Here is a 21,442-nt window from a genome sequence, read left to right as displayed (position 1 = left end):
TTATTCTTCTTAAAAAAAATTTTTTTTGGATCTATTACTGTTGTCATTGTGACAAGGAAAGGTCGTTGTTGTCTTTATAAATTACATTATTTATTTCGCAAATTAAATTAACCACCGATCAAATAGAGAATGACAATTAATAGGTGTGTTTCAATTAACTATGATATATCTATAAATGATGGATGAAAATTAGCATAAATCATGAAAATTATTACTGTATGTTAGTTGCTATCAACAATTATAAATTTAAAGGTCTTCCCAGACTAATTTAACTAAATTAATGAAAAGTTGTTTAATATAAATTTATGATGTCGATGCTACTCCTCACGGTAAAATTATGAGAATAACAAAAAAATGAGGAGTGACAAAATATTTAAAGTTACGACAGTAAAAAAGTTTTGTTTTCAAAAAAAATATTTTGTTATTAATATTTTAAAAACTTAGTTTAGAAAAAATAATTTGAAAATCGTAAGATTTAGTTATTAATATTTTAAAATTTTATATAATTATCTATTTTAAATAATAATTTAATTACAAAATAATTTTGTTATAATTAAAATATTAATTCTAATTAAATTCAAATAACTTAAATTATTAATATAGTTAATAATCAAATTAAGATATCGTTCCATTAAAAGTTAATATATCATAATGAACAAATTACCTATTATTTTAAGGAGTGTGATAGAATTTACTTGGAATTAAATCAATCCGACAAGAGATTACAAGGCCATTATTACTTTTCTATATTTTTAGTTTTTACCCATTTTTACTTAAGAAAATATTGTCTTCTGGAAACTGTGCATTGCAGATTCTGATGGGAGCATCGATTGACACCACTGCAGGAACTCTTATATGGATCCTATCTTGTATGTTGAACAATAGAGCCACTATAGAACAAGCACATAAGGAGTTGGACTCCCATGTTGGTAAAGAAAGACTTGTAAAAGAAACCGACATAAGTAAGTTGGTGTACATTCAAGCCATCGTTAAAGAGACATTAAGGCTATACCCTACAGCAATTTTCTCAGGACCTCGTGAGTTTGCGGATGATTGCTTTGTTAATGGCTACTACATTCCGAAAGGAACGCAACTAGTCACAAATTTATGGAAGATTCACACGGATCCCAGCATTTGGTCAGACCCATTGGAATTTAAGCCAGAGAGATTTCTTACCACTCACAAAGATGTTGATGTCAGAGGTAACCACTTTGAGTTGATCCCATTTGGAAGTGGAAGAAGAATCTGTGTCGGATTATCGTTTGCCATGCCTATGATTCATCTAACTTTGGCTACTTTCTTGCAATCATTTGAATTTTCAAGGCCATCTGATGAACCAATTGATATGAGCGAAGACTTTGGCCTCACAATCATGAAATCTAGTCCACTTGATGTTCTCATCAAGCCACGCCTTTCTTCCAGGCTTTACGATTTAGCATGATCAGGTGATCATGTTGCTTGTTGAAATAATTTGTATTGACCGGGTCAAGAGGGTTGCTTAACCAGAAAACCATTCATAGAAAGGACCTATTAGTCTATTACCTATTAAGTTACATGAATAATGCATAGTTTGCTTTGTAATAATTTTCGTCATCTTGTTATAAATATGTACGGTATCAATTAATAAAGGCTTGATTTTGTGTGTAGAAAGTTGAACAAAGCTGATCGACCCTCCCAAGAGAGAAGCAAAAGGTACGATTAAACAATTCACTTGTGGAGATCTTTCCAAATATTTACACAGTTGACTTGGGATTTTATTCAAAGAATAATGTAAAATTTAATAATATCGACAGTATTTATTAATTTATTATTATTTGAAACAGGGATGAGTGGTGTAGTGGGACGACGAAATTGAAAAAGTTTTGGTAAAAATACACATATTTCGTTTATAAGATAGAGCCAAATAAAAGGCGAAGACTCTGGTGTAGAAGGGAGTGTGGCTTCTATACATGTAGAAATGTTGTGGTATTGTGAGATGATGACAGGTGTTCATAGAAAAATAGATTCTGCGCTGTTGCAAGTCATGTGAAGGACGTGTTCAGCATTCATCAAGTGAGCAGTACGTTAGTTTTCGTTGGTGATTAAGTGGATTAACACTAATTAGCATTCCAATGATAACGGACCTGATGATGGTCTGAATTTTTTTTTTGGTTAAAGAGGAGGCACTGCTAAGTCCAAAGTGTAGATTCTGCTGATTACAAAAAAATTTTTAATAAAACGGATTCGGTATAAATAAGATGGACCATGAGAGAATTTTTTATTGTCATTTGAACTAGTAAAAGAAACCAAAAAACAAAAAGAAAACTTAAGAAGATGATGCTTTTAAAATAGAAAGGAATGCAGCAGAAATGCCAAAAAAAAAAAGTTATTTTGTCGAAGTTATTTAAGTAAGATTTATTTAAGTAATAGAATTAGCTCACACAAGTTAAAAAAAAAGGAGCAAAACAATTTCGTCGAAATTAAAGCTGCTTATTTCCTTTAACCATTTTAAATATTTCACAAAATTTCAATATTTTTATCCATCCTCATAAACACCATAGTTTAACTCTAAATAATATACAATTTTAGTTTAAATACTAGTACAATTTTTTAATATTATCTCTAATTCCACAATTTTAATTTTTCACTTGTATAGCTCAAATTTACTACTAATTATCTCAGACACAATTTATAATTTATCAATCCCGCTACGTTATCAACAGCATTTCTGTTCACTTCTGCCAACTCGTATTTATGACGGTGTTTAATAGAAGTGTCTTTGTGGATGTGTCTAATAAAAATGTCTTTTCTATGATTGTGTCTAATAGAAATGTCTTTATATATGTATTTTTGGATGTGTCTCCTTATACATGTATTTAAAATATAATAATTAATTATTGTTGATAATAAATTAGCAGATAATATATTGATACCCTATACTTTTCCATAATTTATTATTCATTTTATTTTTAAAAATTAATCATTTTAATTTCGTATAACCTAATCCTTTCCAAAATCAAGCTTATTATCTATACAGACCGATCTAATAAGAAAATTATTCCACTACAAGAAAAAGCGTTTTTTTCGACGCCAAAAATCGACGACTATTTCTGCCGTCGATAATTATCGACGGCTTGCTGTCAATATTACTAAAAATTATAATAAAAAAATTAAATATTAAAATCGACAGCTTGGTCGTCGATATTTTTATGATGTATTAATTTTTTTTCTATTATCGTCATATCATCGATGCACCAGAAGTCGAAAATAAAATCAACGAATATAGCGTTTATTTTATTATTTAAAATATCGACAACGTTGCCGTCGATAAATGTGAACGGTCTTAATTGCTTTCCAAAATGGAATGGACGGTGTAAATTTAATCTATAAAAGAGACGCTAGATGTGTTGTTTTTTTTAAATTAAAATCGACGAGTATGTCGTCTATTTTATTATTTTAAATATCGACAATGTTGCTGTCGATAAATTTAAATGGTTAAGATTGTTCTCTAAAATGGAATGAACGGTGTAAATTTAATTTATAAAATAGACGCTATATATGTTGTTTTTTTTAAATTAAAATCGATAAATTAACCGTCAATTTTTATCACTAAAAACATGTTAGAGAATCATTAGCATCAATTAGGATCACTTAGTATCGTCTATATTTATGTAGTATATCTGTATATTAATTATAGGATTCTATGCCTTTATTACTCTGATTCATTTAGCAGCTATAAATACCTCTTGTATATTGTACTTTCTATCACAACTCAATAATACACTTTTCATATTATTCTCTCAGTCTCTTGTTTCTAACATGGTATCAAGAGCTTAGGTCTTTTTTTTTCCGATGAATCTTAGTTCATAGCCCCTTTGTTTTTCCTTGTCGGCAGTGTTCTTTGGCCTCCTTTTTCGTTCTCTTTTTGACGCTTTGGTTCGTCATCCCCATAACCATCTTGTTCGTCTTGTCGCCGTGATTCCAACGAAACCAGAACCGTCGCCATCCGCCTCGGAACGCGCCTCCACGCGCCGCCGAAAGTCGCTGCCACGACCAGTTTGATCTTCCCTCCCGCTGCCACTCATGCCTCTTTGATCGCAATTTTCGAGCTGTTTCCGACGCTTTGGTTTGTCACCTCCAGTATCATCGTGTTCTTCTCTCCGTCAGCTTTCCAACGCCGCCGAGATCGCCGCCAAAGACCACCGCACGCGCCTCCACGCGCCGTCAGAACATCGCTGTCCACCACCATTTTTTCTCATCCAGAAGCTTCAGCAGCCGTTGGATCTTCGTTCAGATCGGACGTCCCTGGAGCGTCCACGTGTCACCCGGTAAGCTGGTTGGCAACCCTGACCCGCGATGACCCGACCCGACCCTGCCTTGACCCGCGTGCCACCTGTGCGCCAGCGTGCCCCCCTTCCGCCTATCCGGTGCTGCCACGTGGCGCTGACGCATCGCTGACGTGGCAGACAAGTGGGACCCTCCCTAAGGTTTTTTGGTGAGCTCTTTCCGATTTTGCCATCCGTTTCCTCATTTTCTGCTCCGAAATTGCACATCACTTAGTATCGTCTATATTTATGTAGTATATCTGTATATTAATTATAGGATTCTATGCCTTTATTACTCTGATTCATTTAGCAGCTATAAATACCTCTTGTATATTGTACTTTCTATCACAACTCAATAATACACTTTTCATATTATTCTCTCAGTCTCTTGTTTCTAACAAAACATATGTTTCCGCGTCCACTCCCGCGTCCAAAGTTCAAAGACGCAAACTCCCCCAAATTCCCTTGTTCAACCCGTGCCCACCACCAACACCTCCTTCTCCCTCTGCCGAAGCTTCCACGGCCCCTCGCCGGTGCAACTGTAGGATCTGGTCCCTGCTTTCTTGCATATCTCGCACACGAAACAGTTCTTCGCCATTAGTAACTTTGGCGATAGAGCTATTACTTCTGCCTCTGGATCTGCATGCTTCAATTCATCAATTCACATATATAATAACAGATTTCAAGCTAGGTATTCTTTAATTTCTTGCCTGGTCTTCTTGGTTGACTTCGCTTTCTCTTCACTACTGCTGGAATTGAATTAGGGTTTCGGTAACTAGAAGGAGCTGCTGCTGATGAAGACATCATCATGATTGATGAAATATGCTTTATTTATTGCTTGGTTTGAATAAGCTAAGCATGAGATGCATGATACATAATTACAATTATAATTACAGTTTTAAGACTAAGAATCGAAATCCAAAAACCCTCCATTCATCAATTTTGTTTGTAGCTACCTTTAGTTAGTGATAACAACTTTATATTAAGTTAGTTATGTATAGTTAGTCATTACTATAATTAGCTGAACTCTTTCTTTCTATCGTAACTAAGAATTCAATTCATAATCAATGTTATTCTGATTTTCTCTTTGATAGCAGATTCACCTCTACTTTCATTTTGCATATTACGACTCAATTTCTTTCCTTGATCTCTAGTACCTAACATCCTTCTTCACACTGATCTCTTATTGGATCTAAAGTAATTATATTAGTCTTTTTTATAATTTGAGCATGAGTAATTATTATATCATTATAATTCTTATTATTTTGACATTAACTAATATGCTACATAATCTCTTATGAAAGCTTATTTTGCCACACAGCACACTACACTACAACTACTACTTTCGGCAGAATAGAAAAGTATATAATATAAAAGCCTCTTGCTAACTACTACTTTCAGGTTGATTTCTCTCCCTTTAGCTGATGGTGTCTTGCTTGAGTTGTAAGAATTAAAGTGAAGAAAAATACTAAAATATAATGAGAGTGCCTCATATTGGGCTTGTTTAATTAATAAGTAATGAGAAGCAATGGTATAGAAGAAGAAGAAGATAGAAAGCAAAGTTAATGGGACCTTGAAGTACATGCAGGGTGAGTTACTATATATATTATAGGCATTGGGGTTGGGCCTTTAATTTGCTTTAAGAGAATGTGGAGTCAGCATATGTCTATTCTCAAAAGAGTAAAAATTGATAACAAGTATAACAAGTACAGATAGCAAATCATTTATTCTTGGTTTGGATGCATATTATATTTCTAGTCATTTGTGCTTGCATTTGTTAGTTACTTGCTCTGTTCACTCTTTGTTATTTTTGGATTGTATTTTAATAACACTTAACAGCTGATGGAAGTAGTAATAACTTAATTCAAACTTTAGTTTGGATTCTAAATCCAACTCTTTCCAATAACAATCGAATGGTTTTTAAGATTTATTATGTCTTGATATAAGTACTAAGGTACCTTGTTCAATTACTACCACAAAAAGCTCTTATCCTGTTTTGGAAATGCAAGTGTATGCTTATTGATTTAGCAACCAAACTCTTAGATTCCTATCATATTTGCAAACAATGACCATTCATTCATGATACCAAGTGGTCATGGTAGGTGACACATTATTCACTATTCAGTGTTGGCAACTTGATTCAGCCTCAAAAGTGTTTGAACATTTAGTGGCTAATTTGTTTTGCTTTAAGACAAAAGACATGATTTCAAAAGACATAAGTAAAGCTGCCTTGTCCATCTGCAAGATCAACTTGTTACACTTGAATTGAAAATTCATATATTATAAATCATATCTATAAATTTTTATAATCCGACATTGTTTAAATCACCTTCTATATACATATTCTTGATCAGAAACTTCACAAATTCATTAATTATGTTTATATTTTCATGGTATCATTCAAATTAACTATGCCCTGTTTCAAATGGCAATACCTTATAGTATTTAAGACACATTAAAATTAAAATGAGCTATTGTACCTTATCAGTTTTTGGAATTAGTTTCCTTAGACTTGTAAGCTGTGCATTGATCCGGTCCCTGCGCCACTTCTCGGCCTGACTGTGGCTCTTGGAAGCACTAGCATATGGGAAGAACTAAGGTAATAACCTGCATGGGTGATTCTAATTGAACTTGTGGCTCTCTTATTACAGCTTGATATTGCTGTACTTCAGTTTCAAAATCAAAAGCTTATGCAGAAATTAGAAACGCAGAAGCTAGAGCATACAGCTCTTGAGAATAAATTTTCTCAAATGAAGGAGAGGCAACAGTCATATGACTCTGCTTTAACAGTGGTTAAGAAAAACTGGGAACAGGTAATTTATTTTGTGTTTCATTTTTTACTCCTTAAGTTCAAATATTCTATGCTTTAATTTGTCTAATGATTTGTATCACAATCACTTGCTGGGCAATATCCGCTTTCCGCAATCTATTGAAGTTCTGTCTTTGATCCTTCTTAGTTATTGCATTAATTGGACACCAAGCAATGTCATATGAATTGATATGATATGGTTGAAAAATTATGAAATCTAGGTAGCTGAGATAACCAGCATAATGATTTTGCAGTCTTTACATTATTCAAGATGATATTGTTACATTATTGCAGACATTGCATTACATTATTATTTAAGATACTGCTTATAAATATAAATAACATACATGTTATTGTTAAAATAGAAATGCTTATAGAGTGTAAGTGTTGTGCATCACAGATGATATTTAGCCAGTGCTAACTCATAGTTATTTGCAACGGATTGGAAAAAATGGGTTGTTAAAAGGGAATTGCTAGTGGATGAAAGATAACCATTGATAATGCTTATGAATTCTTAGTGCAGGGCTCCCTGTGTTCAAGGCTGTTTTCACTGTTTCATTGCTTCTTACTCTAACCTATACATTCTTATTCCCTTTATTGATTTGATAATTGTTTGCAGTGTAGTTACTTATTTAATTGGTGCTTTTATTGAGAGTAGATTGGATCCATGGCAGATGAGTGGATTGCATACACGCAAAGCCAACTCACAAGCATGGATTCATCTTTGCGTTCTATTGAGAAAATGTTGCGTGAGACTCATAAGTTGAAATAGAAGAACACTGATTACATTTTCGTATTGGAATATGAGTTTTGAAGGTCATGGTTCATCAATTATAATCCCTTGTCCATACCATGTAGATGTATATATATAAATGAGTATCATAAGCTATTGTCTTCTACTATTTGTACTAGAGAATCTTTCATGGCCTCAGAGGACTTTTGCATGAATTATATGTATTGTTTACTTGTCAATTGATTGGTGTATTAGTCTACTATTATTCTAAGTTTGCTAATTCTGAATGGTGTGCTAGTCTTATTCCTTATTTTAGTCAAATATCTTAAGTTTCATTAAAAATTTCATGCTTTGAGTGAATTTTTTTTCTTAAAAGAGTTGTATATTTTGATTTTGTTTGTACTAGGGTAAGCAACCATAAATTAAAGTATTTGTTTAATCTCTTTATTTGAAGATATTGAATTCAAAGCTTATGCCTCTGTTCTAATAAATTACTTAGTACATGGCTTTAAGTCATCATCAATTTTATTTAATATATAATTTATCTATGATCAGTATTGTATAATTTATCTTTGTAAATATATAATTTTAATATGTTTTGGTCATTGTTATTGTAGGCAAACAATGTTGATGAGACAGATTTATGTCTTGGGAGGCAGAAATGGTGAGATAAGTGTCTTGTTGTCCAGAAACTTCGTAGAGGCACACTCAATTCTGCAGGGTTCAAAGCAAAAATATCACAAATTTTCTTGTACAAGAACCAATAACGGTAGCAGCAATAACCCATGTTACACCTGCCAATAATGTTTCAACCACTGATCTTCCAGGTTATTATTTATACTTGTAGAATATATAATATAATAATATGTGTGACATCATTTTCTTTAAAAAAAAATAAAAAAGAAACTTGTTGTATATAAAATTAAGATAGACAAAAAAAAAATTTGTCGGTATTTAAATAATAAAATCAACGGCAACTGTTTCGATTTTATTGGATCAAATATTGACGCCCTGTCTGTTAATTTTAATAAGCATATTATAAACAAAAATCGATGGAAACTGTGTCGGTTTTATTGGATCAAATATCGACAGCTGGTTTGTCCGTTTTAGTAAGCATATTATCGACGAAAATGTTGTCAATTTTATTGAATCAAATATCGACGAAATGGCGTCGATTTTATATAATAATATCGACGGCAATGTCGTCGATTTTAGTAAGAACGTAAAATCCTCACACTCATATTACAGACAGAAGAGCAGTCGATTTTATTAAATTATTATCGACGGCTAGGCAAGCCGTTGATTTTATTAGCATTTTAAAAAATCGACAAGCTTAATAGCGACCACCTCCGCCGTCTATTTTGCCGTCGAATTTTAATATTATCGACGGTTAAGCCGTCGATTTGGCCGTTGATTTTAACGATATTTCTTGTAGTGTTCATGCTATTATCTACTATATTTTTTCAGCATTGTTAACAAACCAACTTTATCTAATCCCATTATGCACTAAATCTCTATAAACCAAAATGAATTTCTTTTTCTTTTCATCCATTTTATTTTCTTCTTTCCCCTCCTTGCATCCAATGTTTTTTTTTTTTGGCATTTATGCTGCATTCCTTTCTATTTCAAAAGCATCATTTTCTTAATTTTTCTTTTTTTTTTTGTTTCTTTTACTAGCTCAAATGACAATACAAAATCCTCTCATGACCCATCTTATTTATATCGAGTCTGTTTTATTAAAAAATATTTTTGTAATCAGCAGGATCTACATCTTGAACTTAGCAATGCCTCCTCTTTAACAAAAAGAAAATTCAAACCATCATCGAGTCCATTATCATTGAATGCTAATTAGTGTTAATCCACTTAATCACCAACGAAAATTAACATACTGCTCACGTGATGAACGCTGAACACGTACTGCACATGACTTGCAACAGCACATAATCTATTTTTCTATGAACACCTGTCATCATCTCACAATGCCACAACATTTCTACATGTATAGAAGCCACACCCCTTCTACACCAGAGTCCTCGCCCAAATAAAATTATGTCTTATCTCATTTACAGTGTAAATAAGATACGTATATAATTATTTCGTTTACACATTAAATGACATAAATTAAGCAGCACAAATTAATAAATAAATTATAAATTACATATATCCATAAATAAAATATTTATTTAAAAAAAAACTCCAATAGAGGAGGAAGACTAATTAAAAGGAAAAATTATTAGGTGTTCGATCTCATTATAAATTATAACTTTTACAATAATGTATTAATAACTAATTAATTATGAAAAGTTATACATTAATGACGTTTGGTACAATTTTTTAGATATGTTTTTAACTTTTCTTCTTCTCAAAAGTTATTTTATCATTTCTATTTTTTACACAACTTTAAAATAAGTACTTCTATGATAATTTTTTCAACACAAAATAACTTTTTTATAAACTACTTTTAATATAAGTTTTTATGTTTTAGGTTTTTTTTTTCAAAAGAACTTAATTAAGTTGTTTATCCAAACTGGTCTTAATTGGGCTGCAAATAAATCTAAAAATATCCATCCAAAATCAACACAATAATAACATATTGAAAGAACTGAAGATTGATGGTTTAGAGGTTATAGTAAACTCTCGTTGCAAGTATAGTTACTAAACCAAGCAATCAACCTTTCTTACAAACGTTTTGGTTGTCACGAGTAACAAACCCCTAAATAAATTGATAACCGAAATATTCAAACCTTGGGTCGTCTTCTCAAGGAACTGCAGGGAAGTATGTTCTTATTATTGGTTATGGAGATTGTAAATTGGGGTTTTGAGAATGAGGAGCGAATGATTTAATTAGCAATTGAAGTAAATGAAGAACAAGCAATTTAAATGGCAAGTAAAATAAATAAATGACTGTAAATAGACTTTTGGCAAGGTATGAGAAATTAGAGGTCCTATCCTAGTTATCCTTATCAATGATGATGAGAATTGAATCTTAATTCCACTTTGTTAACCTTTACTAAGATAAAGGAAGGTCAAGGGATTAATTGATTTGATCTTCGGATCCTATTTATTTCCTAAGAAAAGATTGGGATTATTGAAGTTCAATTCAATTAACAAAGATAACAATTATCAATCATGTTTAAGTTTAATAACTCCTGAGTTACTGATTTCTTAACCAAGACCAAAAGGAGAAAAGTAAATCTACTGGAATAAAAATGTCTTCAGATGGGAATAACAATAATGTAAATAAAAGAAAGCAATATTAAATTGAAATACCTCAAATAACATTAATTCCAAAGAGTAATCTGTAACATGAATGTAGCATAAGCCAAATAGGCAACGTAACTAATACAAGCATTAAAGTATCTGAAAACAAGAGATAAATATAAAGTAAAAGAACATTGAACCTGGGATCGAGAGTCACTCCTAAAACTAAGAGAAATCCTAAATCCTAATCCTAAGAGAGAAGAGAGAGGAGAGAACCTCTCTCTAAACTAAATCTAAATCATGTAAACTAACTAAAGTGAAGACTCCCTTTGAATGGATGAATTCCCCTACTTCATAACCTCTGGTCTATGCCTTCTGGACTTGGATTTGGGCCAAAAAGGGTTTCAGAATTCGCTATGAGCGTTTTCTGCAATTTCTGGTGCATGGCCTCTGTCACGCGTCTGCGTGGGTCACGTGTTCGCGTCATTCGGAGTTTTCCTTGTCACGCAGTCGCGTCAGTCATGCGGCCGCGTCGCTGCTTCTTCGCGCTTGGCATGCGTTCGCATCGCCCATGCGATCGCGTGGATGCCAGTTTCTCCAAAAACTCCGTTTTGTATTTTCCTTCCATTTTTGTATGTTTCCTTTCAATCCTTTAAGTCATTCCTGCCTTAGAAGATCTGAAACTACTCAACACACTAATCACGGCATCGAATGGGAATAAAGGTAATTAAAATAATTAATTTTAAAGCATAGGAAACATGTTTTTCACATACATCACGTAATAAGGAAGGGAAAGTAAAACCATGCAAATAATATGAATAAGTGGGTGAAGGATTGAATAAATCACTCAGATTAAGCACAAAATATATCATAAAATATGGGTTTATCAACCTCCCCACACTTAAACAAATAGCATGTCCTCATGCTAAGTCCAAGAGTAATGTTAGGTTAAAGTGGTGGAATGCCATGCAATGCTATCTAATCTAAATGCAGCTACCTAGATGCATCATGCAATTCTAATTTTTATGTACTTGTATATAAAGCTTGCATGTAGTTGAATTAATTCACATTCTCAAGGAGTCATATATATATATATATAGCCAAACCTTAGATAGTTGATAAAGTGCCTTTACAATTGAAATGGGAGAGAAAAACATTTTATAAACTTGTAAGACAATTAATAATTCAAGCAGAGATATATGTTAATGAGCTATTGAACCCTCACTGGATTTTGTGTTTACTCTCTAATCACTCAGTGTTTATTGGGTTAATCACTCTATTCTTCTTTTTTATTCTTACTTTCTATAACTTTGTTCTTCATCTAACCAATCAACAATTATAGAATGTAGACATACCAAAAATCATGAGGTCTTTAGTTAAGGTTGTAATGGGGCCAAGGTAAAGGTAAGGGTATATGTATAGGGCTAAGTGAGCTAAAAAGTGAATCCTTAATTAGTCTAAGATCTCACCTAACATGCATACTTTGTAAAGCAAAGCTTCTTCACCTATTCTCCCATATTTTCCCACTTTTGATGTTACATGCTCATGTTTCAATGTTTATTATTTTTATCCCATGTGCATTGCTTTATTTCACATTTGGGGAATTCTTTTGTGTCCCCTTTATTTAACTACTGAAAAATAACATTTTTTTCTTTTTTTTTAATGCACATGGTAATTCAATTATTTTGATTTCACATGAGCATGCTTCCCAAAACTTTTATTTTGAATTATTTTATTCTTTTCAACTTTTCTACCCTTTTGTTTTTATCATCCATGTTCCCAATAGGTTTTCCCACATGTAAACCCTACACAATTTCTATCTTAAGCTAACCAAGGATTCGACTTGGGATTTTTAGTTTGTTTTTTTTTTTTTGCTTAAGGCTAGTAATGTGGTTTATAGAATAAAAGGGGATTTAAAGGCTCAAGGGAGCTAACAAGGGTGATGTAAAAGGTAGGCTATTTTGGGATAAGTGAGCTAAAATCAAATAATGGCCTCAATCACTCTCTTGGTATGTATTTCTATTCTATAATCAGACATATAGATTTAAACAAATTAAAGAACACTAGAATACAAAAGAAGGGTGGAACACACAGGAATAAAAATTATGGTTTGAATGTAACCATACAATTAAGCTCAAAACTCACAAGCTGTGTGTTCTCTAGCTCAAAAATCATATATCAATTATGTATGTCATGCAGGTTTAGTTAAAAATTCCCATTATTCTCAATGTAAAACTTATATTGAATGGCTTTAAAGTTCTAGTGTTTCTCCTTGATGAAATGTTGTTAACTAACTAACATATAATGCTATATATACAAGTTGTGTGGATTGTGTCTATTATGTTCAAGTTCCTAGTTTACTTCCTTTTTATATTTTCAATTTACACTAAGCTACCTTATGCTAAAAAGGGTAAACTATACTAATTAATCCACAATTTCTATAACTAATAAGTTAGAATTGCTACTAAACTAAATGGCTAAAATATGACTAAAATGTAAAATGCAGAAATAGAGTAAAAATACATAAAAGTAGCAATGTATAAGTACTGAGAGATAAAAATAAAAATAAAGAGAAAAATACAGAAAAATAGCAAAATAAAATAAAAAGAGTATGTAGTGGTTCACCAAAAAAATACGCCAGAGATGGCGACCTCCCCACACTTAAAATGTAGCATCGTCCCCGATGTTCACTCAAGCAGGGTGTGAAGGGGTGTCATCACTGGAAGGACGGGTAGCTGGTGTAACCGCCCAGACCACCTGCTAGCACGATATTATCCGCTTTGGCACACAAGGCCTCACGGTTTTGTCTTTGACGATAGGGATGATGGCCAAAGCGGACAATATCGTGCTAGCAGGTGGTCTGGGCTGTTACAGATGGTATCAGAGCCGGAACCCGGATCGATGTGCCAGCGAGGGCGCTGGGCTCCCTTAGGGGGGTGGACTGTAAGGTCCCACATCAGTTGGGGAGGAGAACAAAGCATGCCTTATAAGGGTGTGGATACTTCTCCCTAGCATGACGCGTTTTGACGAGTGAGTGTGGGGGGCTTCGGCTATCATCCCTATCGTCAAAGGCAAGCCTTGTGTGCCAAAGCGGACAATATCGTGCTAGCGGGTGGTTTGGGCTGTTACAGATGGTATCAGAGCCAGAGCCCGGATCGATGTGCCAGCGAGGGCGCTGGGCACCCTTAGGGGGGTGGATTGTAAGGCCCACATTAGTTGGAGAGGGGAACGAAGCATGCCTTATAAGGGTGTGGATACCTCTCCCTAGCATGACGCGTTTTGACGAGTGAGTGTGGGGCTTTGGCCATCATCCCTATCGTCAAAGGCAAAACCGTGAGGCCTTGTGTGCCAAAGCTAACAATATCGTGCTAGCGGGTGGTCTGAGCTGTTACAGCTGGAGTCTCTGTGGTGGTGGTCTGAGGATCAGCCTGCTGCAGAGGAGGTGCTGACTGGATAGGGATCTCGGGGTCTACAGCCTGAATCTGAGGCGGAGCCTCCTGATGTGATGCTGCCTGCTCTGTGCCTACCTGCGCAGCCTCGCTCTGGGGATGGGTCTCTACCTCGTGATCATCCGCCTCCTCTTCAGATGCCTCGGATGGTGTGTCAGGCTCGGAGGGGATGTCGCCAGATCGTATCATCAGCTTCAGGTGCTCATAGCGTCGCTTGTTGCGACGCTCCATCTGGTCAAGTCGTCGAAACAGGTGGTGCACTAGATGATAGATGGGCTCTGGGGCAGGTGGAGGTGCAGTGGTGGTGGCAGGGGTAGTTGTAGAGGAAAAGGGGCCGGCAGATGGTGTGGCTGTGTCAGCAGTAGCAGTGAGGAAAGGAGGTCTGTAGCCCAAAGCCAGAAAGTTCCTGCTGTGAGGGATAATCTTCTTGCATTCTGCAGCAGGTGGCTTCATCAGCATCCTCCCAAGGCACGTCAGCTCGACGGCCTAGCTGTGTAACTAGATAAGGAAAGGGAAGAGTGTCTTGGACGTGGACCCTGGCCATGTGGTACCCGATAAAGCGTGGTAGGTACAGGTCCTTACCCTCCATCACACACCAAAGGAGGGTAATCATAGCGGCTGGTATCTCAGTCTCGTGAGTACTCGGCATAATGAAGTTGCTAAGTATCTGATGCCATAGCCGAGCCTCATCATTCAGGTAGATCCGCTTGATTTCCTTTGGCATGGTGGTGTTTTGACCCATAATCCAAGGAACGGTCGGGTCAAGGGCTATCCGGGCCTTGACTGCATCCCAGTCAAACTTCATGAAGCGCATATCTTCCTCAGCTTTCTGATAACCATCCAGTTGATCAGTTTTAGGCAGAAGCTTCAGAACGTCTTCAATGGCCTCTTCAGTGAACAGAATCTGCTTTCCTCTAAGGTTCACTGCATCTAGGGAGGTTTTGAAGTAATTGCAGTAGAATTTCCTAACCCAAGATGCATTGACCTCAGTCAGGTTTCTCTCCAGGAAGAACCAGCCTCTTTGTTTGATATGGTCAGAGGTGTATTGCTGGAGTTCTTCTGAGATCTTCAAAGTTCTCTCCAGGTATAGGTTCCTAGAGTTTGCAAACACCCCTGATACTTCAGCTCACAGTATCGGTTTGCAAACTTTATTGGATCAGTAGCAGGGATGAGCTGGTCGGCCTTCTCCTGCGGGGTAAAATTTTTCTCCCGCAAGGAGTCATCGTGCATAATATCCATAATGGACATGGAAGATTCTCCTCTTTTCTGTTTGCCAGTAGTAGCCTTTCCTTTTCCTTTTCTCTGGCTGGCAGACATCCGAAAAAACAGAAAACCATGATATAGTGAAAACAGGAAAACAAATAGGCAATTAATCAAAAGAAACACAAAGTGGCAAAAGAGCAAAAGGATAAGAAAAATGAGTTAAGTAAATGTGCATTAAGGATTGTATAGGAGTTAAAAGTCCGAAAAGGAGAATTCACAATCCAAAATGGAATTGAATTCAAGTTAAATAGAAAAATTAACATCATGCCATGGTTAGAATGTTAAAAGAAAGTGAAAGAAAATCAGAAGAGAAGTTTTGAAAGGTTAGGTTGGTTAGAAATGAAAAAGAGTTTAGGAAGTTAACATTAGTAAGTCAGTAAAAAGCGGGTTAAAGTAAGTGGCATAATGAAAATATTCCGAGTAACAAGTATTCATAGTTAGAAGCTATAAGTAACTCATATCCAAATAAGAAAAACAGGTTGATGATGATTCAGATAGATATAGAAATAGCAAAAATTAGAATCAAACATCAAAAATGCAAATTATGAACCAGAAAATCAAAAAGAATAAGAAAGCTTGCCTTGGCATTCATGAATTGTTTTAGTTAAATCTAAGGAAAGCACAGTTGAAAATGCCAAAACAAGACATGAATGGAAACATTTTACAGAGATTTGGGCAGCATTCCGGCTAAAATTGGATTGTCCCGGAAAATAAACAACAACAGAATAGTTCATATGAATAAAAAATGCAGCTGCAATTACATATAAGGAATAAGAACATGAAAAATCAGAGTAAAGAGCATCATGAAACAAGAAATTACAGCATATGAACAAAACTAACATCACAGCAACAGCAGAATTGCAAAAATAATAAAACAAGAAATACGAACAGCGCAATTAAACAGACCTAAATCCACTAACCACATCCTAGGCTACCTAACAACCTAAAATCCACTACAACATGCATATCTAACTAGCCCTGGGGGGTTATAAATTTGAATCCACGCGATCGCGTGGAGCACGCGGTCGCGTGGTTGGGCTGAAATAGTGGTTGACGCGATCGCGTGGGGCACGCGATCGCATGGAATGGGAAAAGAGTGAATGACGCGATCGCATGAGGCATGCGATCGCGTCGCTGGAAATTGTGCTAAACGCACGATTCCAGCGTAGTTTCAGTGCAACTCTCTGTCTCCTTTTGGGGTGTTGTGCAATCCATGCGACGCGATCGCGTCACTCACGCTGTCGCGTGGGATTGATGTTGTGCAAGTGACGCGATCGCGTCAGGGACACGATCGCGTGGGCATTTTGTGCAAAATGCACAATGGCCGCACGATTTCAGCCTAACTTTCTGGATGTTGGATCTTTACGCCGATCTCCAGGTCACGCGGCCGCGTGAATGACGTGGTCGCATGGGTAGTGTTTTTCGCAATTTGACGTGATCGCATGAATGATGCGGTCGCGTCGCACACCCTTTTTTTTATGCAGTATGCAGAATGCAATGATGAATATGAATGAGATGCAAAACTTCCAGGTTCAATATAATAAAATAAAATAAAACTTGAAAACAAATAAAACTAAATAAAAATTAAAATATTGAAAAAGGAACGATCATACCATGGTGGGTTGTCTCCCACCTAGCACTTTTAGTTAAAGTCCTTAAGTTGGACATTGGATGAGCTTCCTGTTATGGCGGCTTATGCTTAAATTCATCCAGAAATCTCCACCAATGCTTGGAATGCCAATAGCCTCCGGGGTCCCAAACTAGGCATGTGAAGCTTCTGAGCAGCTTTAAACAGATTGTCAGGCTCCCGGGGTGATGATTGTCAACATAGATTTCAGGATCCCAAACTTTGCTTTTAAATCCGCCTTTGTCTTGATCTATACTTTTCCATCTGGGCGGTTTAGAAATTAGATTCTCACCAGGATAACCAAACGTTTTCCGAGATCCATCCGATTGTTCATGATGCCAATCCGTGTACTTCAAGTTGAAGCGTGGAAACTTATTGAACCTTGTGCACCAGCTCTGAGTACGAGCCATTTTTCTTTTACTCTTAAAGCCGCAGAGAGCTCTAAGCTGGCCATCTGTTTCAAGCAAACCATATTCAAGTGGAAAAACACAGTTAAAGGTTAAGGATTGTACCCACTTGAAGCTTGTATTGGGTGGTAATGGCCTTGGGATAGGTGGTTCCAGTGGTTCTGTGAGTTCTACTCCCTTGTGTTCTTTTGTGAAATTCTCCACTTCCTTGCAAGATTCTTCAAATGTATCCATGTCCTGATCAAAACCATCTATGTCTTCCTCATCACTTAAGTCATAGACTAGAGGTTGAGAGAAATCTACCTCCGTATCATCTTCATATTCACTTGGGGAAGATTCTTCGATCTCAGAGAATTCGCTTGCGGATGCAAGTTCATTACTAGGAGAACTTGACTTGTGACTATCATCATCAAGGAAATTTGCTTCTTGGGTTATTCTGTCTAGTTCTTCATGAAAGACTTGCTCTGGGGATTGCGCACAATCCTCCTTAGCATCAATTATAACATCCTTGACAGAATGCTCGACAACTCTTCTTCTTCAATAATAACAGCTTCCTCTACTTGTTCCAGTACGAAGCCATGTTCTGTCTTGTCCACTGGAGTTTCTAGTATCTCCTTCATACTAGCTCTTCGTTAGATTGTCCACATGGGGCTGTGGGAGGTCCTTGAATGTTTGAACGTCTAGAAGATAATTGACTTACTGCTTGCTCCAGTTGATGAAGGGTTGTTTGAAGTCGATTTACTGTTTCCTTGAGGCGAACCTCTGATTCTCGGGGTGATAGATTTGGATATGGCACATGGGGAAGTGGTGGTGTTTGGGAGTGATTGGATTGGAACTGGGGTAAATGAGGATCATACGGTGGTGAATGGTGGAAAGGAGCTTGTGAGTGTGGTGGTTCGAAGTTACGTTGAGAGGATGGCCTATAAGCACAGGGTGGGTCTTGTTGGTAATTACAAGGTTGTCCACCATGTCTATTTGCTTGGTATGTATTGTAGAATGGTCTTTGTCCATGATATCTTGGAGGGTGTTGTTGCCTAAAGGGTTGATCAGATCCTCTTGGCTCCATCCATCTTTGATTGCTCTGACCTTGATGCATGTTCCTATTATAACTTCTATTCCTTTCAATAACATTAGAACCAAACTCAAGGCGATAGGGGTAAGAAGTCATAGTAGCTAAAAAGAAATAAAGAGGGGAAAAATAAAGACAAATAAACAAGTAAAAGAAAAATATTTACAATAACCAATAATAAGGCACACGATTGCAGTTTCCCGGCAACGGCGCCATTTTGAAAGAACTGAAGATTGATGGTTTAGAGGTTATAGTAAACTCTCGTTGCAAGTATAGTTATTAAACCAAGCAATCAACCTTTCTGAGTTTGACAACTCCTGAGTTACTGATTTCTTAACCAAAACCAAAAGGGGAAGTAAATCTACTGGAATAAAAATGTCTTCAGATGGAAATAACAATAATGTAAATAAAAGAAAGCAATATTAAACTGAAATACCTCAAATAACATTAATTCAAAAGAGTAATCTGTAACATGAATGTAGCATAAGCCAAATAGGCAACGTAACTAATATAAGCATTAAAGTATCTAAAAACAAGAGATAAATATAAAGTAAAAGAACATTGAACCTGGGATCGAGAGTCACTCCTAAAACTAAGAGAAATCCTAAATCCTAATCCTAAGAGAGAAGAGAGAGGAGAGAACCTCTCTCTAAACTAAATCTAAATCATGTAAACTAACTAAAGTGAATACTCCCTTTGAATGGATGCATTCCCCCACTTCATAACCTCTGGTCTATGCCTTCTGGACTTGGATTTGGGCCAAAAAGGGTTTCAGAATTCGCTATGAGCATTTTCTGCAATTTCTGGTGCGTGGCCTCTGTCACGCGTCCGCGTGGGTCACGCGTTTGCGTCATTCGGAGTTTTTCTTGTCACGCGGTCATGTCAGTCATGCGGCTGCGTCATATGTGTTTCGCTCGAGGCACGCGGTCGCGTCAGTCATGCAGCCGCGTCGCTGCTTCTTCGCGCTTGGCATGCATCCGCGTCGCCCATGCGATCGCGTGGATGCCAGTTTCTCCAAAAACTCCATTTTGTGTTTTCCTTCCATTTTTGTATGTTTCCTTTCCATCCTTTAAGTCATTCCTGCCTTAGAAGATCTGAAACTACTCAACACACTAATCACGGCATCGAATGGGAATAAAGGTAATTAAAATAATTAATTTTAAAGCATAGGAAACATGTTTTTCACATACATCACGTAATAAGGAAGGGAAAGTAAAACCATGCAAATAATATGAATAAGTGGGTAAAGGATTGAATAAATCACTCAGATTAAGCACAAAATATATCATAAAATATGGGTTTATCACATATCCTCACTCATTTTTACTTTTTCACTTATAGTAAAAAAAAATAACTGAAATTCTTTCCCTTTGCTTCTCTCTCACATGCCTTCTTCTCGATGGCAGAACCCTCCGCCCGGCTCCTCCACTGTCGCAAGTTTCTCTAGGTGAAGCTGCAACATCTCGATCCCCCATTTCTTACTCTCCTGCCACCACCATTGACACGTCCTGCAACTCCACCACGTCATGTCAAAACTCTAGGCTTCTCACCCTGTCACATCAGAACGACTCCATTGCCGCAACCTCTGTCTATCCCTCTCCATCATTTCCGCATCTTGTCATGACCAACACCACAAGAAAAACGTCGAGTACCGTTGAATTTACTGTCGAAATGCATTTGACGGTATAAAAGGCACCAGAAAATGTTTACCGGCAGATTATTTTGTCTAGCACTAATTATCGACAGATTTTGCAATTAATACGAAAATAAGCGGTTGGTTAAATCCAACGGTAATTTTGGTGTCATATTATGTTTTGTTGTTCCCATTTACCGTCGGATTATTCCGCTGGTAAATCCGACGGTATGCAATTTTTTTCGCACAATTAGCGCATAATTAGTAGTCAAATTATAATTTTTTTAGAAAATTAGTGCACAAATTCTAAATACCAGAAAGAAACTAATGATTTTATTAAATATCAAGGGTCTGGATAAAATAAAAAGTCAAAGAAGTAAATTACAATGAAATAGATATCAAATAAATTAAATTCCTAAACCCTATGGATCCGGTAATCGTCGTCATCGTCGTCTTCCCCTTGCTGAGGCGGCGGAACTAGGTTCTAATGTCGGTGTCCCACCAGCAGTGTCTCTGCCTCCAACGCGCATTTGCTCGTTGTACACTGCCATTCGGTCTCGCAAATGCTTTAGCCGCTCCAGCTTCTCTGTCAGCTCCGTCCTGATGGCAACGGTGTCTCCCACCCGTGCAAGAAGCTCATTGTACCCTTCCTCAGATTGCTGAGCTTGTTGGTAAAGCTCTTGTGTGAACTTCTGCACTTCCTCCTCAAATTGATAACTTTCTCGAGATCTACAGGGCTGGTGGAAGAGGCAGAGGCAAATGAAGCCGCCAATATAGAGGTGTGGAGGCCACTAGAGAAGAATGATCTCAACCTGTAGACGCAATTCTTTTAGGGCTCAGAGACGATCTTGTGCTAAACCCTGTTAGGATCTACAACTGAGGCATCGAAGCTGGAGTCGTCCCCAGCAGGCTGAGATTGTTGGTTCGCGGACTCCAATCTCTACTTG

The 21,442-nt window shown here is 36.4% G+C and overlaps 1 protein-coding gene and 1 long non-coding RNA gene across 7 annotated transcripts in view; both read left to right on the top strand.

Annotated features, from left to right (window-relative positions):
• LOC107610154 (cytochrome P450 82A3-like) overlaps positions 1–2,139 on the top strand; it is a 5,394-nt gene extending 3,255 nt beyond the window's left edge. The window contains exons 2-5 of one of the 4 annotated variants that reach the window (XR_002350218.1): positions 812–1,202; positions 1,324–1,445; positions 1,648–1,692; positions 1,824–2,139. Coding sequence is in view for 3 of the 4 variants with exons in the window: in XM_021106103.1 (XP_020961762.1) it covers positions 812–1,441 (630 nt within the window). In the remaining variant the exon portion in view is untranslated. The other 3 variants (XM_021106103.1, XM_016312242.2, XM_016312241.2) reach the window with 3 other exon arrangements.
• Positions 4,620–8,676, top strand: LOC107609917. 3 transcript variants are annotated; one of them, XR_002350217.1, is made up of 3 exons: positions 4,620–4,995; positions 5,626–7,117; positions 8,464–8,676. It is a non-coding gene; the product is annotated as an uncharacterized LOC107609917 (long non-coding RNA). The 3 variants fall into 3 exon arrangements; XR_002350216.1 differs by having other exon boundaries at positions 4,626–5,893; positions 6,806–7,117; XR_002350215.1 differs by having other exon boundaries at positions 4,635–7,117.

The sequence above is a fragment of the Arachis ipaensis genome, chromosome B07, assembly GCF_000816755.2.
Source record: "Arachis ipaensis cultivar K30076 chromosome B07, Araip1.1, whole genome shotgun sequence".
NCBI lineage: Eukaryota > Viridiplantae > Streptophyta > Magnoliopsida > Fabales > Fabaceae > Arachis > Arachis ipaensis.
Note: the sequence above shows the minus strand (reverse complement) of the source record. Positions and strands in the feature narration are given on the sequence as shown.